Raw genomic sequence first — 15512 nt, 5'->3', positions numbered from 1 at the left:
TTAATATATTTTCCCCTACCCCCATTGAAAAACAAAGTTAATATTTCAAAACAATTTTATTGACCTCTTTATACAGAATTTTACTTGCAAAACTTTGGGGGCTCGAATGCATTACATAATATTTATATTGTATTGAGCTTTTTTATTCCTCACACTATATTTACATTAATAAATTGATTGAGAAGTTTATAGTAAAGGGAAACTTACGGAACACTTTTATATCATTTAAAAGATGACCTGACCAAAAACTTTACAGGATTCATAAATCAGGGATCATTTTGCTATTGACTTCACAGTGATCAGTAGTTTTATAGGTAATATTATAGTTAATTTGCAGCATTTTAGTACTTGTATTATTTATTTTTGGTCAGAAATAGTAAATTAAAAATATTTTTTGATAGTTTATAGGTAATGATCAACCATAACTTTTAAAAGAAACAAAATGTTTCTATTATTGAGTTAACTTTTTGATTACACAGACTAGGAAAGGCAGGGAAATTTATGGGTTCCCCTTCTCCCCTTGGTTCTATTAAGATATTCTTTATGTTAAACTTTCAAAGTACTTTATAAACTTAGTTACCAGTTACTACTTAATTGAAAATTTTCTGAAAAATCCCATTTCAGCAGACTTTTAATGAAAGTGAAAGCAACCCTTATATGCTTTCTATTTATTTGAATGTTCCTCAAGTATTTTATATTTAAAAAAAAAAGAAGGAAAAGAAAAACAGTGCCTGTGTTTTTAGAAAACTACTGCTCAGTAAAGTTGTTTAAAACCATTTCTGGTAGCTAATGACAATTTTATATTAAATTGTATACTAACCTTAGTGAGACTGATTTTTTTTTTTTAGTTGTTTACAGTACAAATACTTGTATTTGTTTTTTAATTGCAGTATTTCTATTGTCGCAGTAATTTAGTTAAACTCTGTGGCTGCCTTGATTTTGACAGATTTTGTTAATATAAACTGATTGTTAGGCAATTAGTTATATTTATGCATAAATCAATTGCACTATAATTCATGAATTATTTATTACAATATTTTCTAATGAATTCATGTATCTGTCTTGTGTTGTAAATGTACTGTAATTCTGTTTCTACTTTGTGTTGTTAAATATCTAAATCTGATTGTATGAATTTAATTGTTCAGTTAACGTGTTTCTAGGTTGTAATTTGTAGTAAAGCACTTCAATGCTTTTGCACTTAAATTTACAACACTGTTGGTGTGTGATTGATTTACTCATTCAGTAAAAGTTTAAAAAGAAAAGCAAAGAAAAATCCTGACTACACTGACTTCTTTGATTCCTTGTAGGAAATTTTATTAAAAATAGTATCAGAAACTAACTTTCTGAAGAAATATTTCAACAAGCTTCTAATGGAAATAAAAAAAGTGCCATAGAAAATATAGGGTGTTTGGGTTTATAAATGAAACAAAAGGATTAGTACAAATTTCACATTTATAATATGGAACCTATAAAAATGCAATTTAAAATTTTTAATCTCTTGAGAATTAAATTGGAGACATGTATTCAGCTTACTTATATATTAGATTTTTCTTCTCAACTCTGGCTAGCAAGAAATAAGGGGAAAAAAACTTGAAGCCAAATAAATTTAGAATTCTGTAACTTGAGCACTTCGTTCCCTACCCTCATATATAAGTAATATCTGAATTACATATCTGAATGCATAACTGGTGCCTTTATTAACCTGTTCATCACATAATATTAGATGGGAGTTATTGTCCACTATGAAATTCTTGAAACTCCATCGTTAAACATGATAAATGGAGTAAGAAAGCTCTTCTTTTAAAGTATAAATTTCCAAGGCCAGGGATTTAGCTCAGTAAGATCGTGAGTTCAATCCCCAGTACCGCAGAAAGAAAAAAAAGTATAAATTTCCTTGGAATGTCAGAAAAGGGATATAAAAAACTCAGTGCTTTTCATAATTTTATAAGTTTAATCAAATGGAAATCATTTAATATTTTTGATAACACAAGTTGTTTGATTATTTCTACTTTAATAGGGCTTACTTTTGATGCTGGAGATTGAACTCAGGGCCTCGTGCATACCAACTATGCACTTTACCACTGAGTTATATCATCAGCCCCTGATTATTTCTACTTTATACCTGACTTCATTGACAGAAAACTGCCCTTGAGCATTTTAACTGTTATGAAAGGATATAAATTGTTAAAATACAGTGCACATATTTTTCTAAGAAATATGTAAATTCTCAATTATTATTTAACAAATATATTTAATAGGCCATAACATCACTTTTATATCTGCCTGTGTCTGTCTGATATTTTGGGTTTTGTTTTGCTTATGCAAAAATTTAATTTACTGGAAAATATCTTAATATTTGATAGTTATAATTTACTCTTGTATTTATTTACTTTTACTTGGACTTTCTGATATGGAATTCTGGGAGTCAGTTCTATCATTTTACACTCCCCACCATTGCAAAATCTACAAAACAAATTATTTTCAGAAGGGAAAGTTTATGGAGAGCACCTCTCTAGAGGTGGTAGTGGTTTTAAAAAATTTTATTCTATTTTCACCACTCTTTTCCCTTTGATATCCTCTTAATGTCAAGTCATACGCCATTTTTATGAAATATTGGTAAAATGTAGTAAGTTGTCTTTTTTGAGAACAGTTTTGATAAGATGTTCAAAGTTTGTTTTGGTATTTTTGCTAAAAATTTTTATAAAATATAAATGAAATATTGCACATTAGCTGTTAAATAGGTTATGACAGTTTTAGGAAGCAAAATAAAAATACTCCAGTTTTTTGTTTTAAAAGAAATTTTCTTTAGTTTTTAATAACACACAAGCATATTCTTCAGTTGCAATTCATAATACATCCCAATTCCAATCTTAAATTTCCACAAATCAGGAACTGTTAACAACAAATATAGCAAATTACAAAGAAAATGCTATTTTCATGTACAGAGTTTGGTGATATGTTTAATTAAAACAGATACTTTTCTGAAACAGAATTCTTTTAATATATTCTTCTTGCTGCTGGTATTGGATTAAAATTTTTCTGTAGACTTCTATATTGGTGGATACGCAATCCTGCATCTTAGACGTACACTAGTTTCTGCAGTGGGGCATTTTCCAGCATTTGAAATTTAATATAATTAGGTAAGTAATGTCTCTAGTTTTCCTGTAATTACTTTAGTATTTAAAATCAATTAAAATAGATTTGATTTTTAAATAGCTTCCATTTTTAAATTTTCTTAATAGATGAAAATGCCTGCAGCTTTATCTCAGAAAAGATATTCTGTTATTTATGTGAAGCCTAAATTCTTTAATCTTCCTTGTCACTACACAGAGCTCTCTTTATTAATAATTTCATTTTTACTATTTAAAAATAATTCAAATAAAGATTTTACTCCTATATCTTATTTCCTTATTTGCACTAACATGGACTGATAATTTTCAAAGTAGCATAAAATGTCTACAAAAATTTTAACTCCTTCTGAAACATTTTCCACTAAACATTCTTAATATGTCCAAAACACTAAATATTGTCAGTTTGTAAATATAATCACTCATCTGTCATTATTGCAGCTCTATAGGAGTCCAGCAGTATCAAAATATCTTGTGTTCAGACTCTGTCAAAATTATAACCCCTTCTCATGCTATTTTTGCTGTAATTCATTTTTTGTTTGATTTTATTTTTAGTTCAACTGTTGATGCAAAATCAGAGGAAGCTACTAAAATGGAAAAAGGAAAATCAGCATTAAGCAAAGTTTTGGAATCTTTGTGCATACATCACCAGCAACAAGTTTTGGCTATGTTGAAATTTCTAGTCCAAGAGCAGAATGCTACTTCTCTTTGCTGTTGTAATGCATCATGTGCTGTGTCTTCAGAATCTCAAAAGTCCCTATTTGAAGATGATATACATGGTCTATTCTGTAGTTGTGAATATAGACTGGCAGAAAGAGGGCTTTTACAAAATGAAAGACAAAGTGCTGTTTTAGTGCCTCTGCCAGTCTGTATTAAAGAATTACTTTGTTTATCTTGCCATTCTGTAACTATTGAACACATTAAGACAATAATGAATAGAGGAATTGCAAACTGTTATAATTCTCATAGGTGCTATTCTCAACTGTTACCAAACATTGACTCTACAAAATCACCCTTTCATAGTCCCCTTCTGTCAGGGGAAGTATGTGATTTTTCAGTCAGTCTTAAAGATGTTTGCAGATCTCGCAGTCCCTCACCCCCACCATTATCACCTGTAGAGACTGGAGAATTTGAAAAATTGAAAGACGTCATCTCAGAGTTTTCAGCCTTAGAGAATAACACATTTGAAACAAACACTAACCAGCCTCCATCTCTAATACCAGCAGAAATAAGCAGCAACAGTGATCAAGAAAGCAAAATACATAAAACTGAAAAATTTAGTAACTCTGATTCTTTGCTTTCAGATACCAGTGATAATTGTACTACAAATCATGAAAAAGGTGAAACTACTGTGATTTTTCAAGATTTAATGGATCGTATCAATGAAAAATTAAAATCAATAGAAACCACAGATATGACAAATGTTGTAAAACTATCTAGCAGTGATTATAACACAGCTAATGATTTTAAATTGGGAGATTTAATAACATCTCTTGTGCATAATGCAAAAGCCAGTGATTATAGTTTTATGGAATTACTGAGTCAACATGATAAAAAGATAGAAAATAAAATTATTCAGACACGATTTCGAAGGCGTCAACAAACCTTATTTGCACTGCACAACTCTCCTGATTCACCCATGATTAGAAGGCAGTCCTTACAGATAAAAAGACAACTAGCTAGTTTAGATGAAAATTTTATGAGAAAAAAATTCTCTGAAAAAAATTCGAGGAAATTGGTGTGCCATGATACAATATTTTCATCGGACAAAGAATTCCATCATTGCCAAAGGTCTTCTTTACAAAATTCTAAAAGCTTTCAAGATAAAAATCATGCAGAAACATTTTTGCCAAATTATGCATTACAGTCATTGCAACTACCTTACAGTAGTTTAGAAACGAACTTGGCTTTTAATGAATTTTCAAAAAACCTTAAAACACCTGAGAAAATTAATATAAAATCACAAGAGAAACCTGCAGCTGGAATCAAAAACTTGGAAGATAATAGTTTCAATCCAAAATTAGATAAAATTCAAACTCCTTTTAGAGATAATGTTCCTGAACTTTTGAGCAGGACTAAACGAAATATTGTACCCCCAGGATGGTATTCTATTTATGTAACAAATAATTGTTCTTTTAAAAAATCACTTAAGACCAAAAGAGTGTCTGAATCCACACAAAGTAAAGATTCAGTGAAAAATGTTCAAAATGAAAGCTCACAAAATATAGACCTAAACAAAATTGCAATGAATTCTAATTTACAGATTATAGTGGAGCGTTTGGAAGATACAATAAGTAAGACTAAAAGGCCTTGGAATAATAAGCCATCAGCAGGATATAAAGCATCCAATAAATTGATAGAAATTGATGGTAAAGATGAAAATGCTGGGAGAAATATAAATCTTAATTTGAATAGAATGAATAAAGAGCAGAGTTTACCAAAATCTGAGACCACATCAAGCACTATTATCAAAAGTCTTTCAGTGCCTACTGTGGATTCAAATAACAAAAGACTTGATAATCCAAAAAAGTCATCTATTTTAGAGGCTGGTTGCTTGACTGCCAGTGCTGAAAGTGTACCGTCAAAATGTGAAGATACTGAAAGCTCTTTTTCTAACTATTCTAGTCCTATCAAACTCATGTTTTTATCTGAGATTAAAAGTAGTGAAGGAGTCAAATACTCTTTAACTTCAGTTGGTACTTCCCAGTCAAATGTTGATCATCCTTCTGAAAAATGTGCAACCCTTCATGTAACTGGAAAAAAAATAGAAACAAATGAGGATATTTCAAACACTAACTCTGAAAATTACAGTTCTAATCATGATACCGACACATTTCTTAGAGAACTGAACAAATTTAACTGTGCAAAGGAAACTGTAGAATCCTCCACATTGTTTTCAGATGACTTGAATAGTGATAAACCACAAAAACATCTGGAAAATGCAAGCAGTGCTGTTGATTCATCTTTTAAAAGAAAACCAGGTAGACCTAAAAAAATAGGCCCTCAAGTTGTGAAACAGATTAAACGACCAATTGGAAGACCACCAAAACCTAAAACTGATCAAGCAGACATTTCCATTTGTGAGAATGAATCCTTTTGTGCTGGAAAGAAAAACTCAGAATCTTTCATACCAGAAGCAAAAGAAGGTATTTATAAGAAAACTATTACCGTAACTGTTATTTATGGAAGGTCAAGAAGAGCTAAAAGGCATGTATCTGAAGGAACTGTAAACATTAGCAATATTATGTCATTAAACAATAACATTGCTGATTTTTCAGCTGAATACAATGGTCTTGGAAGCCTTAGAGAATATGAAATTGACTCAGGTCAAAGTTCTGGGTCTAGCTGGACCACTGAAAGAGAGAACTTGCAATCTATCTTTGACCATGTAAGACCTGTTAGGAATAAGTCTGTGATACTTCAACCTTCCAAGAACATCATTCGACCAAATCAGAAGCCTTCAGCAATAATTAGGAAGCCTGGTAGACCTGCAAAAGTGAAAATATCTGGCATATCTGTGACTATTAATAGAATTTCTCCTCAGGAAAGAGAAGTAAGTATTAGCAGCTGCTTACCTCCTTTAGAACAGGAGAATACATTAGAAAAAACTCTACCTGAAGAAAAATATGATCAACAGTGCAATAACGTGGATAAAACAAGGTACACTGATGCTGACATTTTAAAAAATGGATCAAAAAGTATGGTTGCTCCTGTACCTTTGAGACATTCTATTAGGGACAGAAAGCGATCTCTGCACTTCTTACGTTCATTAGCAACTTCTAGTTCACTTATTTATAGAAATTCTCTGCTTCATAAATCATACAAACTCCATTTAAGAAAAGGCAAAAGCCTAAAGAAAAAGTACAGGCAGTCAAGGATAAAAATAGCTTCCAAAGATACCCCAGGAGCTAGACATCCAAGGAAGGCAGAAAAATGTTTGGAAGATAACAAATTAATGCCCATTTCTGAAGTGTCTTTAGACCCTATAATATCATCAAATCCTTTGCTCAGGTGGTGGGCTACTTCTGCTTCAAATGATTCTTTATTAGAGGAATTAAACAATAGATTTGAGCAAATAACAAATGCCTGGGTGCAAGTGAGTGGAGATGAAGCTGAAATTTTTGATCATAAAAAAGAATACATTAAAAATGATAATTTCAAATTAGAAAATCCTTTGGAAACTTGTCTTTTAGAACTTGAAGTTTCACCTGTAAAAATGCTTTTTCAGAAAAAGTATGATTTGAATGAACTTTGTACCTGGTTTATGCAAACAACAGAAACACAGTCTCTCTCACTAGTTAGAAAAGCAAATGCTCGAAACCCTTTGGAAATAATAAATACCAAAGGAATTAAGTTAGGGGCCAAATATTGTGATTTTAGTGCCAGTCCATTCAGGAAGCACTTTAAAAAATTTGCACTCTCTTCTCCTTCAAAATCAGCAGGGAAATTGCATGTACTACATAAAATGGTTAACTCTCAGCTCTTAAATGTGAAAAGTAATTTAACACTAGCTAGTTTGAAAAGGACTGAGTTTAAAAGGTTGCACCATGAAAGATGGAGAAGAGAGGGAAAACTGCACAGCCATGGAACAGTTGGTTGGAACTCCAAACGGAGGAATTTAAGATGTTTTTGCCAGAACCAATTTTTAAATAAAACTGAGGGGGGAACAAATGCTGACATTCCGCTCCAAGGAAAAGGCACAGTAGGTAAACATTGTATTTTCCCACCTGAGATCAAGAGTGACTTTTTGCAAGACAGGGTAGCAATGCCTAACTTCAAAATGTATACTAATGTAGAAAATAAAGTTAAGTCAGAAGTGAAGGAGAATGGAATAAATTCCAACCAAAAAGATTTTGAAAAGGGTTCAAAAGTAGGAAATGTATGTCCAAATAATTGGAGGTCAAAAACTTTAAAAGACTGTAGAATATTTTTGAGGAAGATTAACTATCTTGAACATAGGAATACGTTTAAGCTAAATACAATCATTTACTCTCCTGAATCTGTAAACAATGAAAGTAATCATCATACACATATAGAAGAATCAAAGCACTTTACTTTAAGATCTCATTCTGCTAGGCAAAATTCTTTTAAAAAGCAAACTAAAGAAATAGAAAACAGTAAAGCAAATAATGCTTTAACCAATAAATTTGCCAATCAACTTGGCAATAATAAGTTAAGCAAATGTATAAACTTTGACAAAAATTCTTCTGATAGTTCTGAAGTTCTTAGCAAATTGAACAAAAGAAAAAGACCACCATGGAAGACCTCAGAAATATCAACAAAAAGACATAAACGGCAGTCTTGCAACAGTGGACAAATGGCACACTATTTTTCAAAATCCCAACTAGGTAAGTTTTTCTCTGATTAATTTTAAAGTTTCATTGTAGGTGCCTTGAGTAAAGAATAAGCAGCAAGTAGAAAAGAAACAGCTGGTTCCATTTTAATTTATTTCTAAAATATTTGTACAACCTAATTTCTTGGCACCTAGTATGAAACTCATGAAATTAGATGTGGCTAAATGTACCATTCCTTCGCCATAATGTGTCTAGAATTTTAAGCACATAAAAATATGTTTAGTAGAGACAGCTTTTTAAAAATATATCAGTATGCTTTATTACCTTTGCATTAATAGATGTAATATAAAATCAGAAGATAGCTTGATAAATATGACCATGTAACTAAAAATTTACTACATGCTAATATATATTCTCTTAATAAATAACTATGAGGCCATGTGGGAAAGAGTAAATACTTTCTCATTGGAAGCGACCGTAACATATTACAATCCTAGGATATCAGTCTCCTATCCACCATCATGTTGTTATGCCATTTGGTACTGTACTGCTTTGAAATCCACTTATAAGATCTTATTTTAAAAGTGGTGTAAAGATATTTTTTCCAATAAATCAGCAAACTTGAGGATTTTTTTCATATCAGAGATTGAGCTCATTTCCACAGATAGGAAGATGACAGTTCTTTTCCATAGCCTCACAAGACAAAGAGTCTTTGGAAGAGCATTGCTAAATTGAGAATGCAAACAGAAATTACCTTTAACAAGTACTTCTGTGTTTTATTCAGTTACACTGATGTGATATTGGTGCAAAGAAATAATTACTATTTGGAACCAAGCAAAAATATGATACAAACACAATAGGTGCCAATACAGCCATTTCCATCTCTGCTTATTAATAGGTACTAGGCAGTGCAGAATATTTAGGAATGTGAGAGTGCTTACTGATTACTTCCTTCTCATGAAAGAGTGCCAGGTTGTATTTGGAAATTTAAGGACATATTATCACATGGCTACATTGTTATATTATACATCTTAAGGATGTCTTTTGGAGGTTAGGAAGTATTTGTTTATTTTTGTTACACTGTTAAAATCAAAAGTAGAAGCTAAAGTAAGTAATGTCAGTTTCTCATATTAAAATATTAAAAGCAGTAATTAAATTCTAGAGCTTTAATAGGTTAATGGTTTTTATGGGCCCTAAAATTCAATTACTGTAACTAAATAACTTTAAAATGCCTGTTTCAGTAATAGCTACCATGTAATAATTAAAATTTCCAATATCTAACACCCAAAGATTAAAATTTTAAAGATGGTCAGAGTAGAATCTTTATTATGAAATAAATCAAACCTAAAAGTTATCTTTGTTTCTTGTCTTCGATATAACTCAACATAACAAATATATCAGGAAAAAAAGGTAGAAAAGTCCTAATAGTGATTTTTTAAATTTACAATTTACCATTAAAAACACATGTTTTTATGAAGAGTAAAATTTCATTGAACTATTTATATCATGCTCATTTCATACACTTACAGTTTATCAAAGAAAAATTGCATTAATTCATTGTGCAACAGAACCGTATTTTGTCCTTCCAGCTTAACCGTTGTATTTTCCTAAGAAAACTTATTTTAAACATAAAATTTATTTTAATGATTCTTCACCTTACTAAATACAAGACCATCCTAGAAAGTTAGAAGGTGAATATCTAGTTATTGCTTCTTCAAATTAATTTCAAAATCATTTTTGGGTATTTAAAGAAATTTTAGTATCATATGAAGAATGTTTTTTATCTTTGTCATTTTAAAAATTACTAGTGCTATTTCCTGTTCTGCTTAAAATTTTATTTATCTTTTGCTGATAACTTTCCTTCTTTATTTTTAACATTGTTTTTATCAACAAGGACATTATTTTTATAAAGTTGTTTTATAGCAACATTTGTTATATATTTATCTGATTTTTAAGTGTTTCCTTATGGTGTTTTTTTTTCCATTTTCTTAGTATTCCATACTACTTTTTGCCCTTTTGAAATGACACTAAAATTCATTATTAGCTTCATTTATGTTTTTCTTCATAGAATAATTAGGTCTGAAGGCTTAAGAGCTTTTTAATAGTAATTTTCCAGAAAAATGCCTACAATAATGTATTTAATGAATTTTGAATATTCCTCTTGGTGAAAAGTTTTGTTTCTACCATGAATGTTTTGTTTTGTATATTTGATTTTACAATGTACATTTATATACATGGATATAGTTTTAAACATTTTTAATTTTATATTTAATTAAATTTGTATTGCTCTATGTCAAGTGTAAATGTGGAAAGAGAAGAAAAATGCAATTGTGCCCTATTAATTCAACAAATATTTAATGGATACCTACAGTGGTCATTGTGGAAGATTGATAAAGTTCCCTTTCCATCTAAGAGAGAAACAAGACCTACAACATTTTATTCAATAAATAGAGTATATTTCATATCTTAAACAGGATATTACATGCTGTAAGGGAATGGAATGGCTGAAGTTGTGGTTTTTATTCTTAATAGAGCTTACAATCTTATGAGGGATAGAAAAATGAATAGGCAGTCCAGTAAAAGAATTAGTACTATGACAAGAGAGCTGAATTATAGGATACATAGGAGGGAAAATGAATTAAAATTTGGAGAATTAGGCCAAGTTTCCTACATTGTCATAAATAAGCTGAAAGTCAAAGGATGCTCAAATATTAGAAATTGGCAGAAGAGAGTTTCAAGCAGAGCAAACTGCGCATAGAAATTGTGGATAATGAGAGAGTAAACTTGAAGCACTCAATAGTTTATACAAGCTGAGATATAAAATAGGAATCATGGATTAACAAGTTAGGTGGTGGAAAATGGTAAAAGATAAAGCTACTGAAGGAACAAGAGCCCAAATTATGATGTCAACATCTGTTGATGAAAAAAAGTTTTAAGGCTCAGTTGTAGGAGTAACAGAAAACAAGAGAGAAATTTGTGAAGTAAAATCAGTATCTTAGTAGAAAAATGAATGATAACATCCGGGTTTTTGCCTTGAATGTCTAGGAAGATCAGCATTCACTGAGATATAAGAGAACTCTCTGAGGGGGTTCAGTTTTAGTCATAAGGGATTGGACATGTCTACTAGGATATATAAAAAAGACATTCACTAAGCAGTTAGGTAATTTGGGTCTCTTGCTAAGGAAAGAGGCTTGAGTTAAGGAGATTGAGGAGTTAGCAAATAATTGAAGTCACAGAGTAGAGGATTTTATTTAGTGTAAGATTGAAAAATCCTAGGATCTCAGAGCCCCAAAGATACAAAGAAAATAAATGGTTAGCACAGAAGGAAACTGACACAAGCAGTCAAGAGATCAAAGAGGAAGCCTGGAGAGTGGAGTACAGGGAAATACTTCAAGAAAGAAATATAGGACTGAAGGAAGGTATAGGTCAGTGATAGAGCACTTGCATAGTAACACACACAAGGCCCTGGGTTCCATCTCCAGCACTGGAAGAAAAAAAATAAATTGCTGTTAAGAAGCTAATAAAAATAAGCCCTGAAATGCTTCCATTGGATATAAAAACAAGAAGTTAGTGATTTGAGAGAGAGCAACTTTGGTGGACTAATAGAGCCAGAACCTAATTCAATAATAAATGAGTAATGGAAAAAGAAGAAATGAAAACAATTAGCACCAAAAATGGCTAAAAATGAAGAAGAGATAGAAAAATAGCTAAGTGTACATTGGAGTTGAAAGTAGGTGTACAAAAATGTTTAGATGTCAGTGGGAAGCAGCCACTGAAGAATTAAAAAGTTGAATGTACAAAACTGAGATGGCAAGCAGTAGAAATGGAGTGAAGCCCCTGAGTTGATTCCTGGGTTTAGGATCTGCAGTATTGTTAAGAGATTGGTCTTGGCCAGAAGATTCACTTTTCTCTTAAAATAAGAGTAATGCGAACAATAAGTGGAGATTGAAAAGAACATTAAGATTTAGGGTTCATTTTCTGTGATTTATGAGGCTGCCTTAGTGCGGTGTGGTAGGACTGGGTGCTGGAGAATTGTGTATTAAGTTTCAAATGTGTATCTCAGGAAATACAGGATAGATTAACTGATTTTATCTCAGTTGCCAGGATGTAAACAAACTGTGGGGTTTGATAATAGTTGTGTTCACCATGTGGTTACAAAAAGACAGATCAGCATAAGAATGTACCTTTCATTTTATGAACAATGAAAAGTATATGATCAGAGTTGAGTTTTAAATAATCCTTTATGAAAATACCACAAATCACGGACTTGGAAATGGGATGTGTGAAGGACCAGTTACAGAACTAAAATGATACTGGCCTAAAATGGAGTGTAATTGTTGAAAGTAATACAGACTTTCAAATACTGTATCAGTACCTTTTGAGTTCCCAAAGCAATTACATACGTGCCTTTTCCTGATTGATAAATATCTGGATGTAAATAAACTGATCTGAACACTATGAAGAAATTTTTTAAGACTAATATAGGCTTGAAGCTACTACAGACTAATAGTACTTTTCCGAAAATATTAAATTTTCTCATAAATGCACAAAATTCTGTTGATACTTCAGATTGGATTCTGAGATGTCTTTAAAATATTCAGTGTGTCAGCTTCTCCAGTTTAATACTCTGTCCTCAAAAATTACTGAATATATGTTTTTTCCATTCAGAATTCTGATTTTACACGGGTTTATAATGATGGGTATACTTCTTGAACGACCTGAAATCAAGACTGACCATATATCCTCCTCTGTTCCTGCTTATGAACAGTTTACCACATTTTCTGAACATTGAACACAAGATGTTCTTTTAAATGTGTGTGGTTGAGGCAACCTGTTGCACAAAATGTTCTTAGTCATCATTGTCTAAAATTTAGAGTTCCTTCATGTGTTGTTATTCAACACCATAATTATCATTTAATGGAAAAACTGAGAAGCACAGAGTAGATGATATTCTAAATTTAATTTTGATAGAAAAACATTTCCAGTTGATTCACAGTCACTTAATCTAGACTGCTGCACAAATACTCCAAAGATGAATTCCAAGGAGTACTCACCACCTTCCTACACCCCTCTCACTCTGCCAAGATTCTTTGTGTGCACAGCATTCTGAGATCAGTTCTTTTTCTTGTTCTTACCAAGTCACAGTGGCCCATTAGCATGTTAAATTGTATTTCCCAGGCTGGGGATTTGGCTCAGTGGTTCCACCGCCTGCCTCGCAAGCGCAAGGGCCCAAATTTGATCCCTGATACAAAAAAAAAAATTCTATTTCCCAAACTTTTTGTGTATCACATAGAACAGTTTGGGGAACATGATTAGAAACACTGCTCTGTATAACTGCCCACTACTTCCTTTATATTTTATTGTGCTCTTTCCAGAAAGAATGTAATAACTGTAAAGATGTTAATTTACATTCTGGGGGCTTTATTAACATTCACCATTTTAATACCTATAAGCAAAAAATGATCATTCTGTTCATTCCATTTTGCTCATTAGAGTTTTTCATGTTAAGAAGGGGTGAGCTATGGTAGCAGTAAGTTCTAGAATCTTTGCCACCTACCTTACAAACCATGAGAAAATGTTTGACTGTGAGTTTAGGAACGCATAAGATCAGTGTCTTCTCAAGTATATATCTCTGGTTGTAATTTGGCCAGAAGTGGGTAAATGAAAGAGTTATTTTAATGTAAAAGTTGATTCACTGATATATCCTTTTTACCTGGACTTGATCTTGCTGATTTGCTAGTGCCAGTGTCTTAAATAAAACTATTAAAACTTTGACTCTGTTATATGAAGTATTCTAATGAAATTACATATTTTAATTAAAGTCTATTCTGTTTATTATTGAGTTTTTTATCCATTTTTTAGGAATTGAGTAAAAGTTTTATTGTCTTGACGAGTTTGTAACTTTTGCCAAAACACTTTTAAAATATAAAACAACTACTTTGATAGCCTTTGTCTTGATTTTTTTTCTTAGAATTTTTCTTGAATATTCATATCTCACTGCTTTATCAGTGATTCCTCAGTTTTCAGGATATTCTGTTTTTCTAGTTGCCACATATGTTTTCATAGGTAAACCATTCAGTTTATTCAACAAGCATGGAATTTTTTCCTTTTAATTTACTAGACATTGTGTTAAGAAGCTCAAGGAACTTTTTAAAACATGACTTCAAGTTTTTTTTTAATTTTGCCAACATAATTAGTATTCACTTCAAAGTTAATTTGATTCACCATACTAGTGAATATAGAGTACAGAATTATTTTCATACATAAAATTATCTAAATTAAGTAATCTTGCCTATGGCCTGTGTTATAAATAAAGTTTTATTGTAGCACTGCCGTGCTTATTCATTTACATAGTATCTATTGCTCTATTTGAGCTGCAGAAGTTGAATTGTATAGCTGTGACAAAATTTTAAATATTTACTATACTTTGCAGAAAAAGTTTGCTGTCCAGTGTTTATATAAGATCAATTTTTATATGAAGTGGCTAGAAAAATTTACTGGCTTTTTAAAAATAGATTAAGATCATTCTATCCTGTTCATCCCCATACCCACCTGATCTCTCTATCCCAACTCATCATTTTCCATAGTAGTTCTTTTGGTTTGTTTCTATGGAACAGTAATTTAGTAATTTTTATCCAGCAGAGTAGTGCTGGAGAGCCATAAGTGTGAGATTTATTCCATTTTGTAAATCTTTATTCTCTCCCTGCAGCTTTCAAACTTGCTTTTTCTGTTCTAAGTAAGTTCAAGGGTTGTCTTCTCTTCCTTAGCTAGCTACTACCTTTTAGAGATTGATTTCATTACTGTACACTTGCCTCAAGGTCCAAGTGTGCTTTCTTTTATTTCCTTCCTTTGTTTGTTTTGTTTGTTTGAGATGGCCTCAAGGATACAAGTGATATTCTTGCCTCAGCCTCCCAAGTACTTGGAACTACAGGCACATGTAAGCACACTGATTCTCTCTATCTCCTCACTTAAGAATTCAAAATTCTTGTCCACCTCTCCCGGTCACTTCTTCCTTTTGTTTTTCCTGGACAGTAAACAGTTTTCTTTTTTGTAGATCTCAGCATTCTGTGATTATCACACTATTAGTGAA

The 15512-nt window shown here is 31.6% G+C and overlaps 1 protein-coding gene across 8 annotated transcripts in view; it reads left to right on the top strand.

Moving 5' to 3' along the window:
- Lcorl (ligand dependent nuclear receptor corepressor like) overlaps positions 1–15512 on the top strand; it is a 171712-nt gene that overhangs the window by 129956 nt on the left and 26244 nt on the right. For 7 of the 8 annotated variants that reach the window (XM_010641894.2, XM_033758938.1, XM_010641895.2 and 4 more), the window contains one exon: positions 3684–9498. The exons of the other annotated variant lie outside the window; for it this stretch is intronic. In XM_010641894.2, the coding sequence (XP_010640196.1) occupies positions 3684–8496 (4813 nt within the window). In that variant the 3' untranslated portion in view covers positions 8497–9498. Of the gene's footprint in view, positions 1–3683; positions 9499–15512 lie in introns of those variants that run through there. 8 annotated transcript variants of the gene reach the window in all.

This window comes from Fukomys damarensis, unplaced genomic scaffold, assembly GCF_012274545.1.
Source record: "Fukomys damarensis isolate Sample0158 unplaced genomic scaffold, DMR_v1.0_HiC HiC_scaffold_35, whole genome shotgun sequence".
NCBI classification, from domain to species: Eukaryota; Metazoa; Chordata; class Mammalia; order Rodentia; family Bathyergidae; genus Fukomys; species Fukomys damarensis.
Note: the sequence above shows the minus strand (reverse complement) of the source record. Positions and strands in the feature narration are given on the sequence as shown.